Source organism: Dasypus novemcinctus, chromosome 18 (assembly GCF_030445035.2).
Source record: "Dasypus novemcinctus isolate mDasNov1 chromosome 18, mDasNov1.1.hap2, whole genome shotgun sequence".
In the NCBI taxonomy this organism is placed as follows: domain Eukaryota; kingdom Metazoa; phylum Chordata; class Mammalia; order Cingulata; family Dasypodidae; genus Dasypus; species Dasypus novemcinctus.
This window is the reverse complement of record NC_080690.1, coordinates 56,832,264-56,856,377: the sequence shown is the minus strand read 5'-3', so window position 1 is coordinate 56,856,377 and position 24,114 is coordinate 56,832,264. Positions and strand designations below refer to the sequence as shown.

Here is a 24,114-nt window from a genome sequence, read left to right as displayed (position 1 = left end):
TACTGGAGAGTAGTTGAATAAACTATGATATATCCACACAATAGAGTACAATGAAATATTATGCAGCTATTAAAAAGAATGGGGAAAGAATAATCTAGGCACTGGATAGCACAGTAAACCAAGAGGTGGGTGAGAATTGTGGTTGATGGTATGGATGCAAGAGTGTCCTTTGTTAGCTGGAACAAATGTATATCACTACTGCAGGGTTGGGAATGTGGAGAAGCATGGGAGAAGTACAGCTGGAGTGACCTATGGACTGTGGTTGGTAGTAATAATATAATATTCTTGCATCTATGCAGAGGATGTACTGTGTTGATACTGAGGCAGTATGGAAAATGTGAGCCAAATACATGCTATGGACATGGTAATAATCAGATGATATTATTTTATCTGTAGCAAATGACACACCACATTGCGGTGGGTTGATGGAGGGGTGTTGTTTGGGAATTTTGCACATGTGTATGATTGTTTTGTGAGTTTACAACTTCTGTCATAAAAAAATATATTTTAAAAGTGGTAATAGAGTGGGTTGGGGGAGAAACACACCAAGTGTAGGATGAGGACTGTGACTAGTAGTAAGATTTTGACACTGTTCTTTCATAGTTTGTAACAAATGTCTCATGACAATGCAAGGTGTTGGTGGAGGGTTAATGAATGGGATCCCTGTATGAAGTTATGCATGTTTGCCTTGTAAGTTCACAACTTTTACTATACGCTTAATTGTTTATGTATGTTCATATATAAATGATGTAAAGATAATAATCAGATTGGCTAGGGGAAAATACTTCATTAGTAGTAATATTTTGACAATGCTCTTTAATCATTAGTTAAAAACGCTGAAAAACAATGCAGGTTATTGGTGGTAGGGTGAGATGTTATATATGTTTGTTTGGTGTTGCATGTGTTTGTTTTGTAAGTTCACAACTATTATACACTTATTGTTCATGTATGTTTATGTATGAGTGATATATTTCAATAAATTTTAAAAAAAGAATGGGGAAGATCTCTAAGAACTAATATGGCATAATTTCTAGTATATACAGTTAAGTGAACAAAGCAAAGTGCGGGGTTTCTATTGTATTCTATCCTTTGTGTAAGATAAAAGGAGATACAAGAAAATATACATAAATCTACTCATTTGTACAAAAGAAACATAAGAAGTATAAACCCAAAAATACAGGGGTAATATACAAGGGGTGTGTAGGGAAGAGGTAGAAAGAAGTAGGGAATAGGAACAGGATAATAACAATAAGGAGGGAGTAACACTTTTCTGATAGTATCTTTTTGAAAAACTCCACTCTTAGAACCATAATAATGTTTCAAATATTCCCCAATATAAACCAACAATTAAAACTAACCAGGATGTGATAGGAACCCAAAGTGGAATGCAAACAGTAACAAGTGAATCTAAAAGAACTAACCTAAGTAACTTTGGAAGACAGTATTTCAACTGAATACTATAAGACTAAAGAGAAAAGAGAAAAAGAACTGTACACAAATACTGTAATATAGTTAGTAAATTTGTTACACACAGAGATATAGTTTAGGAATTCTGAAACTATTTTATATGCTAGGATTGAGCAAATAAGTAAATATACTATAGGAAATGAGAGTCAAATTTCTCAGTCAGAAAAAAAACTACAAATAAATAATGGAGGAAGGCTACAGTGGACTCTGTTGAGCTGGTCTGAATTCAGATCTATCAATATAAACTCATATTTTTTGCTATATAAGAAGATAGTATAGAAATAAATATGTGTGTGCAATATATGTAAATTAGTATAAATAAATATATTTCCTAGATACATCTGCTGTGAGGGCTAGATCTAAGCCATGACATCCCAGTAGCAATGAATATACCAAACATCATTCCCCAATAAAAGGAACAATGGCTTCTTAGAGAAGCGGTTGATTCTAGCGTTGAGGCAAGAAAAATATAAGATGCACTTGGAATACCTCGTGGTGGAGAAGAAAGTGCTCATAAAAAAGATGAGGCATGTTAAAAGATTTCCTCCAACTTATAGGAGATCCTAATGGCCAAAGTCAGAACAGTTTGAGCAGCAAAATAAATAATGATTTATTGATAAAAGTCAGTAAGTCCATAAATAATAAATAATTGAATATCTATACAAATGAGGGGAGAAAGGGAGAGCTCTTCCTTATAGAACATTCCGAATAATATATGTAAGGAAAAGAAGGAAATAGAAAATCACCATTAGGTTAACACCACAGTAATAACTACTGCAGGTAAGAATCCACCAATGGATTTTGAAAAGGGAATTTCACCAAAGCTTTAAAATTCAGATAATTTCAAAATCATTTAAACTCTATAGGGTACAGAAAAAGAAGAAAAACTTCCAAGTTTTTATGAAGAAAATATGACACTGATAACTAAACCCACCAAAATTGCACAAAAAAAAAAAAAGAACTGTAAACAATCTCACTTATGAATATCAATGCACAAGAAACTGATAAAAAGGTTACTGGAGGTTAGCAAGAATTTTCATTACATAATCTTTTACCTCTTTTATACTTTTTGCTTTTTTATTCACATGATGAGTTATAGCTTGAATTGTGTCCTCCACAAAGACATGTTCAAGTCCTAACCCTTGGCCCTGTGGATGTGAATCAATTTGTAAATAAGATCTTTGAAGGTGAGGACAGATTGAATTAGGGTGGGCCTTAACCAACATGACTGAAGTCCTTATAAGCAGAAGAAAATGGACATAGTAGGAGGAGAAATAGGGAGGAGACAGAAGGAGGCAGATTGCCATGACAGAGTTATAGATTGCCAGTAAGCCATCAGCAGAATGCTACAGATTTCAGAGAAAGCAGGGCCTGTCAAGATCTTGATTTTGGACTTCTAATCTCTGAAACTGTTTGAGACAATAAATTCCTGTTATTTAATCCAACCAGGCTGTGGTAAAATACCACTTATAGAAGCCCCGGCAAACTATGACACGATATATTACCTATTTGAAAATAAATAAACAAAATAGATTTTTTTCAAAGGTTGAAAGAGAGGACCAGTCCAGGAGTTTCCAATATCTAATTAATCAAAATTCCAGAAAGAGAATGGAAAAAACACAGAACAGGAAATAAAAGAAATAATTAAAAAGTTTTTTTTAAGACTAAAGGACATGAGCTTCCCAACTGAAAGCGCCCATGAAGTTTAGCACATCAGATGGCAGTTTATCAGCACAAAGACATGCTATGGTGAAATTTCAGAAAACTGGGTTGAAAGAGAAGACCCTATACACTTTCAAAAAGAAAAAAACAGATTTCATATGCAAGATCAATTATGAGAATGGCACTGATTTTGCAACAGCAATGTTGAAAGCCAAAAGAAAAGGCAATGGATAATTACTATGACAATGCTGATGGAAAATTATTTCCCACCTAGAATTTTATATCTACTAAGCTATCATTCATGTATAAGAGTAGAATAATGACTTTCAGATATCCAAGGTTACAAAATATTTACCTCCCATACCACTCTTTCTCAGGAAGTTGCTAAGGTGTGTACCACCAAAACATGAGTATAAACCAAGAAATAGAAGTTTTGGGTATAAGAAACAGTAGACTCAACAAAGGAGCAAGATGAAGAGATTTCCCAGGATGATGAAGAAAGAAAATCTCAAACAGGGCCCCTTTGTACATAGACGAAAAGGCCCATCTATCAAGAAGAAAGCATATATGAAGACTCTGGAAAATATTTCTCCCACAAAATTAAATTAGTATTTTACCTAATAAGTCCAAATGTCTTGAAAGTTCCTCACACAATGGGTCTTCTGAGGGCTCTAGAGACATCTAGACTCTATAAGCAGGGCAGACAGGCTTAGCAATCCGGCACGCTGTTCTGCCCCTTTTATTTGAATCTCTAATTAGCACTATACTTGTTAAATATATGTCCCAGAAACTTAAATCTTTGGTCTGCTCATGTGCCAGTTGAGCCCTCAGTCTCAGCAGAGTTGCAACATCTACTCTCCAGTTCACTGGATTCATCCAGGACAACTAACAAGAAGATGATGATGGACAACACCCATCCCAAGGAACAAAGTGTCTACAACTGCAAGCAAGAGTGTTCCATCCATCTGTCCCATGGGAACTAAGTCTCCTCTCAATTAGAAACAGAGTGGGCATCAACATCCCAAAATCCTTAAGAATGGGGAATGGACAGTGGACTAAAGTAGACTTACTATTATTCTATTATAGACTTATTATTATTCTAGCAATGGAAGAATTTTTAACAATGATATAAAGGCAGTGGCCACCAGAGGTTTAGAGGGGAGGGAGAGGTAAGAATAGGTGTAATATGGGGGCATTTTGGGGACACTGGAATTGTCCTGCATGAAATTGTAATGATGGATATAGGCCATTATAAATTTTGCCATAACCTACAAAATTGTGTGGGATAGGGTGTAAACTATAATGTAAACTATATCCACCACTGGTACCAATATTTCAAGATGTGTTCATCAATTATGGCAAACGAACCACACTAATGAGGAATGTTGTTGGTATGGGAAGGTATAGGGGGGTAGGGATGGGGCATATGGAAATCTCCTATATTTTTTATGTAACATTCATATAATCTAAAGCTTCTTTAAAAAGAAAAATTTTTAAATTAAAAAAAAAATTTTTTTTAAGATAGGGGGATGGGAGTATATGTATGCACGTGTGTGTGTATGAGTACATATGCTGGATTGAGGGTAAGAAGGTGCAAAAACCTTTGTTTACTTAGAAAGGAGATATTGGAAAAGGAATAAAATTGAAAAAACAATCAGGAAATAGCAACATAAATGTAATTTCTTTTAGTGACAAGAAGCTACAAAAGCAAAGAAAGTAGATCCCTCTAGGGAAGGGGAAACTGAGAAGCAGGGAAAGATTATCATTTTTTAGGGAACAAGCTTTATAGAACTACTTGACTCATTAAAAATGTGTATGCATAACTTAGAATAACTGATAATAATTAAAACACTGAAAAGAAATCTAGAAATATATACAATTCTAACCATAAAGGGAAAAGAAAAGTTGGGAAGGCCTGAAATTCAGGGTATAAGTAGAAGTCTACTAAGTATAATTTAATAGAAATAGGGAAGAAAACTCCAAGGGTTTAGGTGAGGTTTCTAGGGAAGTTCACGTTAAAGAAATTTCAGTTCCCTACTCAAACTCAAGGAATCTCAAGGTAATCTCATGACCACTTGCGCTGGCACCTTACAACAGCCCGCCCTGCCAACGTCCCTGTCACTTACCTGCACAATGACCATCTGATATCTCTCTTTCCATCATCCAAGGCTCCTTCCCTTGTTCCAGTAAGGTGATCATGCTGGGTTTAGAAATGGAGAGTCCTATTTATTGAGGAATTAAAATGAGAGTGAGAGAGAGACAACAGATAGACAAAGAGACAAATCAACATGCTATAGATTGGAATTCAGACCCAATCTCTTGGCCACCTGGCAAGAAAGTCATTACAGGAAGGACCAGAGAATGGAGTGATGCTTGCATGGAAAATGAGGAAGATGAAGTTTTTTCCATTGCAGTGGTTCTCAAAGTGTGGTCTCCAGAGCAGCAGCAGTAGCAGCCGCAGCATCACCTAGGAACTTATTAGAAATGTAAATTCTCAGGCCCCAACTCAAACCTACTGAATCTGAAAACAAAGGGGTTCTCAAACTTTAATAGGCCTTAGTATCATATGAAGAGATTACTAAAACCCAGACTGCTGGGCGCCAAACTTAGAGTTTCTGATTCTGTAGGTCTAGAGCGGAGTCCCATAATTTGCATTTTAACAAATTCCAAGGTCACACTGATGCTGCCATTCCAAGCCACAATTCTATTTATTGTGCAAAGGGAACTACTTATTTCCAACCTTATGACACTACTCCAAATCATTGCCTGGGAACAGGAAAGAGAAATTCAGCTAAGAACTTTAGAAATGCCCTAGATATTCCCAATGGAGGAAGCAAAAACACTTCCAGTGGGAATTTTTGAATTACAGAGGAAAGAAATCCTTACCAAGCCATACCAAGTTCCTGTAGTTCTCCAATGTGACATCTCTGTATAAATCCCTCTGAGATGGATCCAGCCATTCCCACTCCTCTTGAGAAAAGTCTACAGCCACATCCCAGAAGGACACCAACCCCTGAAATAAAAAGATGTTTGCCAAACATCCAGACTCCCATATGGTCCAAGCAAAAAAAAAAATCAATTCTGCCAGAGTTCAAAGCTCTGTTCTAAGTGACCCAAGGAAAATTGGAGGAACAATTAGGTGCCCAAGTTTGTCAAATAGTTTAAGAAAAAGAGAAATATTAGATATAGACACCCCTTGAAAGTTTTACATTTTTGTGAAAGAAAAGATATATTAAACTAAAAAAATAGCTTATGACACGAAACAGTGTATGAGCAAGGGCTAAATTGTATGTTACATATACTAGATATAAAGAAATTCTTATACACAGAGAATTATTTTTTACTCCCAAAATTGGGTTATCAGGAAGGCAGAGTAGTAAAGGAAGGCCTTGAATTAGGCTTTAACAAGAGAATATGGTCTGAAATTTAGACTCTAAATGGAAGGAGAAACTTCCAGGAATCCTAAAGAAATAATAAAGTATATGTAAAGAGATTTAGATAGACTTTTCAATGAAAGGTTATATGAAAAACCTGGAAAAACTTTAGAAGTCTAAAAATAAGGAGTTTAGGATATACCACTGGACTATAATCTGTATGAGGAGAACGTATGTTTTATAAACAGATGTATATTCAGTGTCTATTACAAAAGCTTCCATACACTAAACAGTAAGTATTTCCACTCATTGATGAAATTTTGAAGTCTCCTATAACATATCCTTATGAAGGAAGAGTACACATGCGTAAAAATGATAAGAGTTCCAGTTTGTAGAATAAGGCTTGACTTTTATTAAAAATAATAAAATATCAGGAAGGGGATGTGGCTCAAGCAATTGGGCTCCTGTCTACCATATGGGAGATCCCAGGTTCGATTTCCAGGACCTCCTGGTGAAGGCGAGCTGGCTCGCGCAGAGAGCTGGCCCGCATGGAGAGCTGACGCAACAAGATGACATACACACACACACACAAAGAGAGACTGAGGAAAAGACTATGAGAGACACAACAAACCAGAGAGCTGAGGTGGCTCCAGCGATTGAGTGCCTCTCTCCCACATTGGAAGGTCTCAGGATCAGTTCCTGGTGCCTCCTAAAGAGAAGACAAGAAGAGAAGAGAAGCAGACACAGAAGAATGTGCAGCAAATGGACACAGAGAGCAGACAGTGAGCACAAGTGGCAAGGAGGGGGGTGGTGTTAAATATAATAAATAAATCTTTAAAAAAATAAAATAAAATAATAAAATACCATATGGTTATTCTACATAATGAAATAATGGCCAAATAGGGCTGGACAAAAAATTACACAATAAAAAAAAATTACACAACTATGTAATACCTCTCTTCTCTGTATCCTCAGAGGCTGACCCATATTAACTACATGGATAAACTTCCTTGCTCCATCCCATTTTCTTTCTTTTTTTTTTTTATTTCTCTCCCCTCCCCCTCCACCCCAGTTGTCTGTTCTCTGTGTCTATTTGCTGCGTCTTCTTTGTTTGCTTCTGTTGTTGTCAGTGGCACAGGAATCTGTGTTTCTTTTTGTTGAGTCATCTTGTTATGTCAGTTCTCTGTGTGTGTGGCACCATTCCTGGGCAGATTACACTTTCTTTCATGCTGGGTGGCTCTCCTTACGGGGCACACTCCTTGCGCATGGGGCTCCCCTACATGGGGGACACCCCTGCATGGCACAGCACTCCTTATGCGCATCAGCACTGCGCATGGGTCAGCTCCACATGGGTCAAGGAGGCCCGGGGTTTGAACCGCGGACCTCCCATGTGGTAGACAGACGCCCTAACCACTGGGCCAAGTCTGCCACCCCATCCCACTTTCAATTAGGTTCAGTCACAGACAAGAGATGGGAGGGAGGCAAGTGAGGTAAGATGTGTTTTCCCTGGACCCTAGGTGGTCTCTGTCCCTCAATCAAAGGCCATAGTGACTGTCAGTGGCCCTCTCCACTCAGCTTTTTCTGGCTCTGGTTTCAGGCCTAGGGTTAGTGAGGACACTCTTCTGTTAATGAGGCCAAGGGCACAGCACTATCAGCTATGGTTTCTCTCTATCCTGTCAAATCTTCCAAGTCCTTTCAAGTTTCTTGCTTGAACTCTGGACACATGTTGATGCAATGTACTTCTAGGATATGACCAGAGATCCCACAAAAGCACTGCTGGACAACTTGACTACACTTCCCTAATAAATTCACTCTCCCACTCTGCTGGATGACTATTTCACACCTTGTCTCTCTCAAACTACAAATTTCTCCCCTGTTCTCACCTTGAGCTGTTTACTTTGCTCTTTCTTCTACTAAAAAATTAGGAACACAGAGGATAGACTGAAACAGTCTCAGAAAAGATATTCTAGGGTTTAGGACACCAGGCAAGGCTGCACACTGCTCAGAGGAGAAAGGGACAAAGGAGTAGAACTGCCACCGCAGAGCTGTGAGTTGACACCAGCAGCTACTGCTGCTGGCACCCTCCCCCACACTAAAGGCACTTTGGTCCTTCCAGCTGGGGTGGGCTTCACCATTGTTTGCCTTGGGAGCCAGCAAGGGGCTAAAGATAAAGGACCATCCCAATCTCCTCTTCTACTAACAGGGACTGACTGATTGTTGAGGACTGAGACTCAGAGGGAGTGGAAATATTTCTTGGGTGGGTGGGGGGGTGGCTACCAGAAAAGGCTAGAGAGCTGTCACTGAGAAAGTTTGAATTACAAGGTTCTTAGCCTCCAGGCAGGAAGCTCAATCGCAAGGATCTGGTAGTGTTGCAACAAATACACTCCTACCAGGCACTGAAGTGAAAGCTGTCAAAGAGTGTCATCTGCTGACAGACAAAGGAAGTGCCCATGAGAAAACTAAAAATAAGAGAAGCTTTTTCTGGCCTTTATAGCTTCCCTCCCCAAGGCCTAGGAAGCCAGTCTGCAACAAATTACTGGGTCCAGAGCCCTGTTTTGAGCAACTAGCAGGGACAATCCTAACAATCCAGGTCAAGCCAAGAATCAAAAAGCAGTGGTAACACACAGCCTCCTGCCACTAAATTCCTACAAAAGAGAAAGAAATTGAGCATCTGAGTAAACTACATCCTAATCAGATGCCTGGACATCAACAAAAACTTATGAGCCATATTTATAAAATGGGAGACATGGCCCAAGAAAAGGATTATACTGAGGCCCCAGAACAGACACAGGATTTGAGAGAAATAGTGAGATGCACACAAATTTCTAAAATCAAATTAATGAGTTAAAAGACAATATGTTAAAGAGATAAATGATATAAAGAAGACATTCAGCGAGCACAAAAAAGAATTTGAAATCCTGAAAAGGAACAGAGCTCGTGGCAATACAAGACATAATAGGTGAGATAAAAAACACATTAGAGGCATATAACAGCAGGCTCAAAATGATAGAAGAAAGAATGAGTGATATCAAGGACAGAACAGCTAAAATTGAAGAGAGAAGAAAATGGAAAAAATTGAGTAGGGGCTCAGAGAGTTGAATGATAACATGAAATGCAACAACATACATGTCATGGGAGTTTCAGAAGGAAAAGAGAAGGGAAAGGGGCAGAAAAACTATTTGAGGAAATAATAGCTAAAAATTTCCCAACTCTCAAGAAAGAAATGAATTTACACGTTCAAGAAGCACACTGTACCCCAATCAGAATATATCTGAATAGACCTACTCCAAGACACATACTACTCAGAACATCAAATGTCAAAGATAAAGAGAAAATTCTCAGAGCAGCAAGGGAGAAGCAAACCATCATGTACAAGGAACATCCAGTAAGACTTTGTTTTTGTTTTGTTTTGTTTTGTTTTTATTGATTTTGTAAAAATATTACATTAAAAAAATATGAGGTCCCATTCAACCCTACCACCCCCATCCCACCACTCCCCTCCCAGCAACCCTCACTCCCATCATCATGACTCATCCATTGCACCTGGTAAGTACATCTCTGGGAATCTCTGCACCCCATGGTCAATGGTCTAAATCATGGCCCATACTCTCCCACATTCCATCCAGTGGGCCCTGGGAGGATTTACAATGTCCGGTGATTGCCCCTGAAGCACCATCCAGGGCAACTCTAAGTCCCAAAGGCGCCTCCACCTCTCATCTCTTCCTGCCATTCCCCATACCCATCAGCCACCATGTCCACTTTTCCCACTCCAATGCCACCTTTTCTCTGTGGACCTTGGATTGGTTGTGTCCATTGCACCTCTATGTCAAGAGGAGGCTCAGATTCCACATGGATACTGGATGCAATCCTCTTGTTTTCAGTTGTAGGCCCTCTAGACTCCATGGTGTAGTGGTTGTCCTTCTTCAACTCCATCTTAGCTGAGTGAGGTGAGTCCAATAAATCAGATTGTAGGAGCTGAAGTCTGTTGGGGCTCAGGGCCTGGCTATCATATTGTCAGTCCAGAGATTCAAATTCCCTAAATATATCTTAAACCCCAACACCAACTACAATTCCAGTAAAGTAGCAGGAAAGGCTTGTGCAAAGAGATCCCATCTGAATCCAGCTCCATCACGCAGAAACACCGGCTCCAAAGAAGGGCCATCTGCCACGGCAGTAAACCCCATCTGCCATGACCATAGAACCCGTGGGTCTCTTTAGCCCTCAAAGGAACGAATACTTGGGGTTGTATCTACTTTATCTGTCTTTTAGACTCTGCTCAGTTGTGCTTAAGGGCAATCCTTCTGAAAGCCTCCAGACTCTTTTTTAGAGACTCGTAGCCATATAAACTCATTTCTCCTTTCCTTTTCCCCCTTACATTAGGTCAAACAGCATTTTAAAGTCATGTTATTATATGTAGACAGTGATATTCTGCTGATCCGCTTTGAACCTTCAATTCAAGGTCATTTTCCAGTTGCATCATCAGTTGGTACTTGGTAGTGATCTCTCGGTGCCAGGGAGGCTCATCCCCGGGTGTCATGTCCCACGCTGGGGGGAAGGCATTGCATTTACATACTGAGTTTGGCTTTGAGACTGGCCACATTTGAGTAACATGAAGGCTGTCAGGAGGAAACTCCCAGGCACAGTGCTGCTCTAGGCCTTGTTCTTATTTCAGGCATATAGGCTCACAAGCATAGTCATTAGTATCATGCTCTCACTGTTGGACCCTCATTCCTTCCTGGTCCTTACCGTTGCACCTGGGGGACTGCCGCTGCTCCCCTAGGGGCCACGACAGAGCACCCCCGGCCAGGAACCCAGTACCCCCCCAGCTTTAGTTTTTAATTGTTGCCACTATGAGTATATCCAAACATTACCATGCACCCTGGACATATGCCCTGTATAGCTCCCTGTCAGCCCTATATCACCTGTCAATAGTGTCCTATACCAGTATTCCTCCACCGCTATTGCCGAACCACTCTGTGATCCAAAACCTCCCGAAAATTGAAACCCAATATGTCAGGATCCCTTACTAGCAAAATGGGATAAGGTCCAGTAAGACTTTGTGCAGATTTCTCATCAGAAACAATGGAAATGAGCAGACAGTGGTATGACACAATTAAGACACTGTAGCAGTTTTATATGGTTATGAATTCTAAAAATAGATATTGGATTATGTTTGTTATGATTAGGGCTTTGATTGGGCCACGTCATTAGGGCACCCCACTAAGGGGTGGGGACTCACAACTAAAAGGCATGGCAAAGGACAGAGTTGAGGGTTTTTGATGTTGGAGTTTGATACTGAAAACTTAAGCTGGAGCTCCAGGAAGTAAACACACAGAGGAAAGAGAAGCCAGCTCTAGGAAGAGAGGAACCCTGAATCCAGGAAGAAGCAAGCCCTGGGAAGAGAGGAACCATAAACTCAGAGAGAAACAAAACCCCGGAAGGGAGGAACCCAGGAAGCCTGAACCCTCACAGATGTCGGCAGCCATCTTACTCTAACATGTGAAAACAGACTTTGGTGAGGGAAGCAACTTATGCTTTATGGCCTGGTATCTATAAGCTCCTACCCCAAATAAATACCCTTTATAAAAACCAACCAATTTCTGGTATTTTGCATCAGTACCCCTTTGGCTAACTAGTACAGATACTGAAACAGAAACATTGCCAGCCGAGAATTCTTTATCCAGCAAAATTGTCCTTCAAATATGAAGGTCAGTATAAAATGTTCACAAACAAACAGAAACTAAGAGAGCTTGCAAAAAAGAATTCACCTTTGCAGGAAATATTAAAGGAAGCCTTAGATCCTAAAATAAATGGCAGGAGAGAGAGGCCTGGAGGAGAATATAGAAGAAAGAAGAAAGAAAGGGTAACCAAAAGAGTAAAAAGACAGACAAAAATATGATAAGACATAAAAAAACCAAAGAATAAAATGGTGGAAGTAAATAATACATTTACAGGGAAGCAGCTGTGGCTCAATCAGCTGGGCTCCCGTCTATCATATGGGAGGTTCTGGATTCGCATCCCAGGGCCTCCTTGTGAAGGCAAAGATGGCCTGTGCGCCGCAGAGAGCTGATGGCCCATGCACTGCAGAGAGCTGCTGTAGCAAGATGATGCAACAAAAGGGAGAAAAGAAGATACAGGAAAAATGCACAGCAAATGGACACAGAGAAGAGACAGCAAAAGAAAAAGGAACAAGCCACAAGGGGGGAATAAATTTAAAAATCTTAAAAAAAAATAATGCATTTACAATAATATCATTGAATGTGAATGGATTAAACTCCCCTATCAAACTATAAAGGCTGACAGAATGGATAAAAAAACATAAGCTATCCATATGCTGCTTATAAGAAACTCATCTTAGAATCAGGGACAAAAACTGGCTGAAAGTGAAAGGTGGGAAAAAGATACTCCATGCGAATAGTAACCAGAAAAAAGCAGGGGTAGCTATACTAATACCAGACAAACCAGACTTTAAGTGTGAAAAAGTTATATGAGATACAGAAGGCCATTATATATTAATATAAGAGACAATTCAGCAGGAATATGTAACAGTCATAAATATCTATGTACCTAACCAGGGTGCCAAAAATACATGAGACAAACTCTGGAAAAACTGAAGGGAGAAATAGAAATCTCTATTATGATTGTTGGAAACCTCAACACCCCACTCACATCATTAGACAGAACAACTAGACAGAAGATAAACAAGGAAACAGAAAACTTGAACAATATGATAAACAAGTTAGACCTAACAGACATATACAGAACACTACAACCAAACTCAGTGGGTTATACATTCTTCTCTGCCCATGGATCTTTCTCCAGGACAGACCACATCTTAGGACACAATGCAGCTCTCGATAAATATAAAAAGACTGAAATTACACAAAGCACTTTCTCAAATCATAATGGAATGAAACTGGAAATCAATAATAGGAAAAAGTAAACTCACAAATGTGTGGAGGCTGAACAACACACTCCGAAAGAATCAGTGAGTCAAAGAAGAAATTGCAAGTGAAATCAGTAAATATATTTAGACAAATGAAAATGAGAACACAACTTATCAAAACTTATGGGATACAGTGAAGGCAGACTTGAGAGGGAAATCTATAGCCCTAAACACATATAGTAAAAAAGAAGAAAGAGCTAAACTCAAAGATTTAATTGAACAACTAGAGAAACTTGAAAAAGAACAGAAAACCAATCCCAAAGCAAGCAGAAGGAAAGAAATAATAAAGATTAGAGCAGAAATAAATGAAATGGAGAACAAAAAAACTACAGAGAAAATCAACAAAACCAAAAGCTGGTTCTTTGAGAAGAGCAATAAAATTGACAAACCCTTAGCTAGACTAACAAAGAAAGAAAGCGAAAAGATGCAAATAAATACAATCAGAAATGAAAGGGGGGGGGGGAGTTACTACTGACCCCCACAGAAATAAAAAGGATCACAAGAGGATATTATAATAAAATGTATGCCAACAAACTAGACAACCCAGATGAAATAGACAAATTCCTAGAAATACACAAACAACCCACACTGACACTACAAGAAATACAAGAATTTAACAAACCAATCACATTTAAAGACATTGAATCTGTCATCAAATATCTCCCAGCAAAGAAAAGTCCAGGACCAGATGGCTTCGCAAGTGAATTCTACCAAGCATTTTGAAAAGATTTTAAACCAATCCTGTTTAAACTCCTCCAAAAAATTGCAGAGGAGGGAAAATTACCCAACACATTTTATGAAGCCAACATCACACTAATACCAAAGCCAGATAAAGATGCTACAAGAAAAGAAAATTACAGACCAACCTCTCTAATGAACATAGATGCAAAAATTCTCAAAAAATACTTGCAAAACAAATCCAGCAGCATATCAAATTATATATCATGACCAAGTGGGATTTATTCCTGCTATGCAAGGCTGGTTCAACATAAGAAAATCAATTAACGTAATACATCACATTAACAAACTGAAGGAAAAAAAACCACATGGGAACAAGACTAGGATGCCTACTGTCACCATTGTTATTCAATATTGTACTAGAAAGTATAGATAGGGCAATTAGACAAGAAAAAAAAATTAAAGGCATTCAAATAGCAAAAGAGGAAGTTAAGCTCTCAATATTTGTGGATGACATGATCCCGTATTTAGAAAATTCTGAAATATCTATAAAAAAGCTACTTGAGGTAATAAATGAGTTCAGCAAAGTGGCAGGGTACAAGATCAACATGCAAAAATCAGTAATGCTTTCATACACTAGTACTGAACAATCTGAGAAGGAAATCAGGGGGAAATTTCCATTTACAAATGGCAATAAAAAGACTCAAATACCTAGGAATTAATTTAACCAAAGAAGTACAGGACCTAGATGCAGAAAACTACAAAACAAAGCTAAAAGAAATTTAAAAAGACCTAAACAAATGGAAAGACATTCTGTGTTCATGGATTGGAAGAATAAATATTGTGAAGATATCAATCTTACCCAAACTGATTTATAGATTCAGTGCAATACCAATCAAAATTCTAACAGCCTACTTGACAGAATTAGAAAAGGTAATTACCAAATTAATTTAGAAAAGAAAGTGCACCCGAATAGCCAAAAGCAATCTAAAAACGAAGAGCGACATGGGAGGAATTTCACTGCCTGACCTTGAAACATATTACAAAGCTACAGTGGTCAAAACAGCATAGTACTGGCATAAAGATAGACACATAGAGCAGTGGAATAGAACTGAGAATCCAGACATAAACCCTTACCTATATGGTTAAATGGTTTTTAACCTACCAAGTCCATGTTAACCAAGTCCGTGTTAACAGAGCAAAACAGTCTCTTCAACAAATAGTGCTGGGAGAACTGGATATCTATAACCAAAAGAATGAAAGAGGGCCCCTTCTCACTCCCTATACAAGAATCAACTCAAAATGGATCAAGGACCTAAATATAAAAGCCAGGACCATAAAACTACTAAAAGAAAATGAAGGGGAACATCTTAAAAGACCTTGTGGTAGGTGGTAGTTTCTTGGACCTTACACCCAAAGCATATGCAACAAAAGAAAAAATAGATAAATGGGACCTCCTCAAAATTAAACACTTTTTCACATCCCAGGACTTTGTCAAAAGGGTGAGAAGGCAGCCAATTCAATGGGAGAAAGTATTTGGAAATCACATGTCAGATAAGGGTTTAATATTTAGGATATGTAAAGAGATGTTACAACTCAACAATTAAAAGACAAATGATCCAATTAAAAAATGGGCTAAACTTCTTTGGAGCTGGTGTTTCTGCGTGATGGAACTGGACTCAGATGGGATTTCTTTTCACAAGACTTTCATGCAACTTTACTGGAATTGTCGTTGGTGTTGGGGTTTAAGATATATTTAGGGGATTTGAATCTCTGGACTGACAATATGATAGCCACGCTCTGAACCTCAACAGACTTCAACTCCTACACTCTGATTTATTGGACTTACCCCACTCAGCTAACATGGAGTTGAAGTATGTCAACCACCACACCATGGAGCCTAGAGTGCCTACAACTGAAAGCAGGAGGATTGCATCCAGTATCCATGTGGAATCTAAGCCCCCTCTTGACATAGATGTGCAATGGACACAACCAATCCAAGGTCCACAGAGAAAATGTGGCACTGGTGTGGGAAGGGTGGCCATGGTGGCTGCTGGGTGCGGGGAATGGGAGGAAGAGATGAGATGGGGAGGCGTTTTCGGGACTTGGAGTTGTCCTGGGTGGTGCTTCACGGACAATTACGGGACATTGTAGATCCCCCCAGGGCCCACTGGATGGAACGTGGGAGAGTGTGGGCTATGATGTGTACAATTGACTATGGGGTGCAGCGATGTACAGAGATGTACTTACCAGGTGCAATGGATGTGTCATGATGATGGGAGAGAGTGTTGCTGTGGGGGGAGTGGGGGGTGAGGGCGGTGGGATTGAATGGGACTTCCTATTTTTTTAATGTAATATTTTATAAAAAATGAATAAAAAAAAAAGAAAAAAAAATGGGCTAAAGACCTGAATAGATATTTGTCCAAAGAAGAAATACAAATGGCAGGAAAACACATGGAAAAATGTTCAACATCACTAATGATTAGGGAAATGCAAACCAAAACTACAATGAGATATAATTTCACATCTATCAGAATGGCCACTAATAAAAAAAACAGAGAGCTACAAGTGTTGGAGAGGAAGTAGAGAGATAGAAACACTTATTTACTATTGATGGGAATGGTACAGCTACTGTGGAGGACTGTTTGGCAGTTCTTGAAGAAGTTTAATATAGACTTGCCACATGATCCTGAAATACTTCTACTGGGTATATACCCAAAAGAACTGAGATCAGTGACACAAACAGGTATCTGCACCCAAATGTTCACAGTGGCATTATTCACAATTGCCAAAAGTTGAAAACAACCCAGCTGTCCCTCAACAGATGAATGGATAAACAAACTGTAGTGTATTCATATGATGGAATATCATGCAGCTGTAAGAAGAAATGAAGTCATAAAGTATATGACAACATGGAAGAACCTGGAGGACATTATGTTGTGTGAAGCCATACACAAAAGGACAAATATTGTATGATTGTGTTACTATGAACCAAATATATTGTGTAACATAGTGTATGATTTTTAAAAAAAGTATATGTATCCAGTATATTTAACTGAGAAATATGCTTTTATTTCTGTTTTCTTTTCTTATTTTTTATATTTTTCAATTATTAAATGTACAAAATAAAGTTAAAAAAATAAATAAAAAATTAGGAACACAAAGAAAAGAACTCATCCTCCTGCCACCACATCTATTTACCTACCTGCATCTGTACTCATATTTTGTCTTCCTTCTGCTGCTATGGATGAAACTGTGGGTTCCTATCTCAGACCAACCCCTCTGTTTTTCCACTTAAGAATACTGTCACCTCCCTCCCTTGTATTATCAAGTTTTCTCACTTCACAAGATCATTCCTAGAAGCATACAAACTGATGCAATATTTTCCACCAAATAAACAAACAAAAATCCCTTCCATAATCTCACTGTAACTATTGCCCCATTTCTTCACTCCTCTTAACAAAACTGTTCTGAAGAGTTATCTGAACTAGTGATGTCCAAAAGAAATATAATAAGAGTCACACAGGTAATTTAAAATTTTTCAGTGACCACATTAAAAAAGTAAATAGAAATAAGTGAAAATAATTTTAATAATATATATTTAACCTAATTTATCTAAAATGTTACCATTTCAACATACAATCAATATAAAATTATTATTGAAATACTTTCTTTTTGTACTAAGTCTTCAAAATCTGGTACATATTTTATACTTAATAGTCTACCTCAATTCAGAGTAGTCACATGTGGCTAGTGGTTACTGTATTAGATAGCACACATCTAGACTCACTGTCTCTATTCTTACTTCCTTTGCCTTTCATTCTCTCTTTTTTTTTTGTCTTTATTTTTTTAATGTTACATTCAAAAATATGAGGTCCCCATATATCCCCCACCCCCCCTTCGTTCTCTCTTTAACCCACTGCAATGTTTTCATCCCAACCACTCAGTGAAGTAGATCTTGTCAAGTCTATCAGTAACTTCCATGTTGCCAAATCCAACAGTCTGTCCCTAGTCTTCATTTTCCTCTTCTTTCAGCAGAATTCAACTCTCCTAAATTTTCAAGGAGGAAGGAAATTTGATCATTTCCTCCTTAAAACACTTTCTACTCTTGGTTTCTAGAACCCACACTCTCCTGGTTTTCTACCAACCTGTCATTATTTCTTCTCAGTCTCCTTTTCTGGTTCCTGCTCTTATTATTAGCCTCTAAATGTTGAATGCCCCAAGTTCAGTGCTTGGACTCTCTTCCCTATCTACTCTCACCACAACCCTGCTCTCAAGATAATCTTATCAAATACACTGATGACTCCCAAATTCACATCTCCAGGCCTGACTTCACCTTTGAAATCCAAATATTTAATTGATGTTCTATTTGGATGTCCAATTGGTCCAAAACTAAATTCTTTTTTTTTCTAAGATTTATTTTATTTCTTTCTTTCCCCTCCCCCTGCCCCCATTGTCGCTGTGTGTTCTTCTGTGTTCACTTGCATTCTTGGTGGCACTGGGAAACTGCGTCTCTTTTTTGTTGCATCACCTCTCCATGTGTGCGGCACCACTCCTGGGCGGGCTGCACTTTTTTTCACATGGGGTGGCTCTCTGCAGGGCACACTCCTTGCATGTGGGGCTCCCCTATGCGGGGGCACCCCTGTATGGCATGGTGCTCCTTGTGTGCCGCAGCACTGCGCATGGGCCAGCTTACCACATGGGTCAAGAGGCCCTGGGAATCGAACCCTGGACCCTCCATATGGTAAACAGACACTCTATCAGTTGAGCCATGTCCACTTCCCCAAAACTAAATTCTTGATCCCCATTTCCACTCTGATCCTGTCTTCCCATCTCAGTAAATGGCATAACCATTTATATAGTTCCCCAGTCCAAAAACCTTTGTAGTTATTCTTGACTTCTTTCCTCTTCTCATACCCCACAATGATTTCATGATCAAATTCCATAATTTCTATCTCCAAAATATATCCATCTCACCAGTATGCTACCATCATGGTCCAAGCCACCTGGATTACTGCAGTAGTCTCTTTACTGGCCACCCTGCTTTCACTCTTGCTCCCATTTTGCCTGGTCTCCTTTTGTAACATAAGTCAAATCACATCACAAAAACTCCACTGTCTCCCCTTTACACTTAAGACACAATTCAAAAAGTTCTTGTAATTAACTTTCAAAGACCTATATAATTTGGTCCCCAGCTAGATTTCTGATCTCAGTGCTCATTTCCCTCCAAGGACACTAGCCTCCTTTGTTAGTCCTGGAACATATCAAACATGCTTCCACCTCAGGAACTTTCTACTTGCTATTTTCTACTTGTAAAACTCTTCCACAGATCTCTGCAAAACTTGCTCCCTACCTTCACTGAGGTCTTTGCTGAACTGTCACTTCCTCAGAGGACTGCATTGACCTCCCTATTTAATAGGACATTCTACAATCACACTCTATCTCTTATTTCATTTGCATTCATCTCTAGCTCAATAAATCATAATCCATCTAAAGAAAATATTTCTGTTCGATCACACATTTAAGAATAACTCTGAGCAAAAATGATGTCTTGTAGAAGGATTTTATGAACAAAAGATTTTCACTGGGCTATTTTGTGAGTCTCCCTGTGGTCTCAAAGTCCTGAAAAATGAGGTGGAATTACTAGAAACAAAGTGAAAATATCAACTCACCTGAGACATGGCTTTACAAAGTCCAACAGCCATTCTTCTTTTCTTCATCAGCTTTCTTTCTTGGAGAATGAAGTCCTGAGAAGAGAGAATTAAGAAAGAAGAAATGCTGGCCCCAAACTTACAAAGATAGAAGTAGTTCCTGTTTATGGAAGGGAACATGACTCTGATTCATTCCATGGGAGGGAACATGACTCTGATTCACCTCTTCTAAGATCTAAGAAAGAGGTCAAAGCTGAAATAATCCCCTAAAATCTTGATTGGTATTAAAGACATATAGATTAAACTCAACAAAATCCAAACATCCATCCAATGACCAAGAAGGCTATTTATGACCCAGGGCCCCTGGTTGTCCCTGTGACCTCATTTCCTATCCTTCTCCCCCTTGTTCACTGCACTCCAAGCATACAGGTCTTCTAACTGTTCCTCAAACACCACACATGTTCCCTCTGCCTAGAACCCTCTTCTCCCAGATATAAGCATGGCTCACTCCCTTTCTTCATTCTGCCTGTGCTCAAATGTCACTATATCAGAGGGTCTTCCCGGAACAACCTATCTAGAAGAGAACCCCTCTCACCCAGATGCTCTTTTCCTTATCCTGATTTATTTTTCTTCTCAGCCTTTATTACCATCTGACATGTTTGGTTTTTTTTTCTGTTTACAGTATATCTTCCCCCACAAGACTAAGATCCAAGACAGCCAGTATTTGTTTGCTTTACTATTTTATTTCCAGTGCTAGAAAAATGCTAGAACTATTGCAGATGCTCAAAAAATTTTTGATAAATAAACCTTTCAGTGCCTCCTGTAATATAAATAGCCATGTTATACATACTGTATATATGTCATTGTCCTATTATAGTCTCACAACACTGTAAAGGTAGATATTATTATCCACATTTTACAGAAAGTAAAATTTGAGGTTCAGAAGACTTAAACAACTAAACTAAAGTCACAAGAGTCCAACTGAGGTGTGATTTAAAAATTGGCCCTCCAATAGTTAACAATAATATAATATTTTTGCAGCAATGGCAAAGAAGATTATATGAATCCTAAGGGACAAAAACAGGAGGGTATAAATGGGTATGGGATTTTTCCTTTTGGAGTAATGAAAACATTTTAAAATTGATTGAGGTGATGACAGCACAACTCTGTGATAAAAATGAGAGCACTGAGTATACATTTTGAATGGATTGTACAAAACATGGGACTATATAACACAGGGAATCCTATGATAGAAGATGGACTGTGATTAACAGAATATGAGATACAAATAGTACCTCATGAACTATAACAAATATATAATACTTACATAGGATGTTAATAATCAGCTGACTTAGGGGAAAATAAACCAAATATAAGATATGGGCTATAGTTAGTAGTAATATTTTGATGATGCTCTTTCATAGTTCATAACAAATGTTTTACAAAAGTGCAAGGTATTGGTGGTACGGAGATGTATGGGAGCCCTGTATGATGATATGCACATTTGTTTTGTAAGTTCACAATTTTCACTATGCAGTTATTGTTTATGTACGTTGATGTATGAATGATACACGTCAATAAAAATTTTTGAAAGAAAAGAATTGGTCTTCTATCAAGAGATCACGATACCTAAGTGGAAAATATTCAACAAAACCTGAGGAATCAAAGCTATAATACTCCTTGGCAAAGCATCTTCAAAGCATCTTCAAAAATGGCAGATGTTACCTTTATTACTTCACAGAAATGCAGACTGAGGGAAAAGGGGCCAAATTTGAATTCCAAACCAACAACAAACTGTACAAGCTGAAAAAAGTTCCTTGTCCTCTCAGAACCCAAATTTCTTCATTCTGAAAATGGGAATAACAGTCTCTGACTTAGAACTCAGATACACAACCCCCTAACTCTTGGCCATTCTGTACACTAGCCAACTCAGTCTCTATGAAAGTTATTTCCTTAGTGAAGTGCAGTTTGAACTTGTCTATAAAGGACTTTGCAACCTGAAAGGAGAATTAGAGTAGTCTTCTGGGCATCTGGGAAGAAGTAGCCCTAAGTAGCACCAGCATAAAAGAATTTTTTTCAAAGTTTCTGTTTGCAAATAGCTGTGCATCCCTTGGTTAATATGTTTCCAAGCCTGAGATGAGTCATCAGTTTCTGAAAGGTGTAATGGAAAAGACTTGAGCTTTACTTCTTCCCTCATTCCACTCCTTCCCTCACTGGCTACATGCATGACTTTGGGGAAGTTAATTCATCTCTCAGAATCTTTCTTTCCTTACTGACAAGATTGCATGAGTTAGACCTAGCTTAGATAAATGACACCCTCATTCCCACTTCAACTCTACAGATATATTTGGAAAGGAGATGAAAACATTTATCCTTATTGAATGAGAAATTAGAACAGATAGCTTAGCTCACTTGGTACATCAGAAATAGAGCCCTGGATCCAGCCTTGCTCAGCACCAAACATGGAAGAATTTTGACAATGACAAAATTAAAATCTCAAACTACTAGCCCAAGCAGAGGACAACCTGGCTTTCAGACTGGGCTTTCCTCCCCCACGGGCAGCCAATTTGAGGTTGCTCCCTACTCTAGGGTCCTTCAGTCTGGGTCCTGTCACAAGGCAACTGAAAGAAAAGACCCAGATTAAGTTTGCCTAAATTCTGTGTCCTAAGGTTCCTAGTCCAAGACCAGAAACAATCCTCTTCAACACCTCAGAAATCGAGGTCTCTCATTCTTCACTCTCAAAATGTAAAAAAGTTCAAGGGAGTTAAGAGCAAGGACTCTATAGCCAAAATGCCTGGATTCAAGTCCTGGTTCTGTCATTTATTAACTGTGTGAACTTGGACAGGTAATTTTAAATCTTTCTGTGCCTCAGTTTCCTCATTTGTAAAACGGGGAGAATGCATACCTGTCTCAGAGGATTTTTACAAGGAATTAAAACACATAAAACTTAAAGAAAGTACCTGACATACATACAAAGGTTAGCTATTAAAACAATAATTATTTAAAAATAAAAGAAAAAATGTTCTAATATTGACTGTGGTGATGACAGCACAACTCTGTGATGATACTGAGAGCCACTGAGTATAAACTTTGTATGGCTTGTACAAGGCATGTGACTGTATAACACCATGAACCATGTGATGGATGATGGACTATGGTTACCAGTACAAAGATGAGAATGTTTTCTCATGAAGTATTAACAAATGTACAATACTATTACATGGTATTAAAAATAGGGTGGCCTATAGGAAAAATACACCTAACGTATACAAGGGACTATAGTTAGTAGTAATATTTTGATGTTCTCATCAATTATAACAAATGTTCCCCAACAATGCAAGTTGTTGGCTGTGATGGTGTATGGGAATCCTGTATGTTATGCATGATTCTTCTGTAATTCCCAACCTCTCTAATTAAAGTAAAGTAGTAATTATTATTATTTTTACATTATACATTACCCACACTGTATCAGCACTACCCCTACATCCTATCCCAGTCTCCTCTCTCCCATGCTGTCCCTTGTAATTGAGAACTCCAACGCCACCTACCAAGAACTCTCCTCCTTCTTAGAGTTCTCCAATCTCAGCCTGGCCCACATTGAGTTCCCTAGGAAAACTGTCCCCTGGACAGATCCCTGCATCCTGGGTTTCCTCTTCTTTCTGGTTCCTTCTCAGGAGCATGATTTGAGGGCAACTTCTAGATTTAAAATTCTCATTCCTTTACCACAGTAGATATATATATATACACACACATATATATACACACATAGACTTAAGGTTTCTCCTAAAGACTGTCTTAGTTTTACTCCAATTCAGGAAAATGCCCTTATATCCAGGATGGCCACATGGTCCCACCCAGCACACATGGCAACCCACAATTATGCACAGCATCCACATGCTCACACAAAGGATTATGCATAATCATAAATACATAATCATAGTATATTTACATCACAGTATATAACCATATATACATAATCATAAGGATTATACATAATCATATACAGTCATACAAAATTCTACATGCTTGATGACACACAACTATACATACACATGCAAAGTCACTGCAGATACCCACATGCTCACAAACATCTGGTGGCACACAATCAGGCAAACACCAGGTGATCATTCCACACTAGATCCCACACAATCAAGCCACAATTTCACATACACATACAAATCCTCACCCATAAAAAAATCATACACATACAAATCCTCACACATATATACATGGTCACACAATCAAACTTGTAATTTCACACACACATACTGTCACATTAATACAGAGATGGAGAGATGTTTACACACAATTATTCAAACGAAGTCACAGTCACACT

At 38.5% G+C, this 24,114-nt stretch overlaps 1 protein-coding gene across 4 annotated transcripts in view; it reads right to left on the bottom strand.

The window, feature by feature from the left end:
* ZNF527 (zinc finger protein 527) overlaps positions 1 to 24,114 on the bottom strand; it is a 35,287-nt gene that overhangs the window by 10,509 nt on the left and 664 nt on the right. The window contains exons 2-5 of one of the 4 annotated variants that reach the window (XM_058279314.1): positions 19,800 to 19,874; positions 7,135 to 7,212; positions 6,016 to 6,142; positions 5,256 to 5,351 (exon numbers count right to left, since the gene is read on the bottom strand). In XM_058279314.1, the coding sequence (XP_058135297.1) occupies positions 5,256 to 5,351; positions 6,016 to 6,142; positions 7,135 to 7,212; positions 19,800 to 19,847 (349 nt within the window). In that variant the 5' untranslated portion in view covers positions 19,848 to 19,874. The remainder of the gene's footprint in view (positions 1 to 5,255; positions 5,352 to 6,015; positions 6,143 to 7,134; positions 7,213 to 19,799; positions 19,875 to 24,114) is intronic. The other 3 variants (XM_058279316.2, XM_058279315.1, XM_071209558.1) reach the window with 3 other exon arrangements.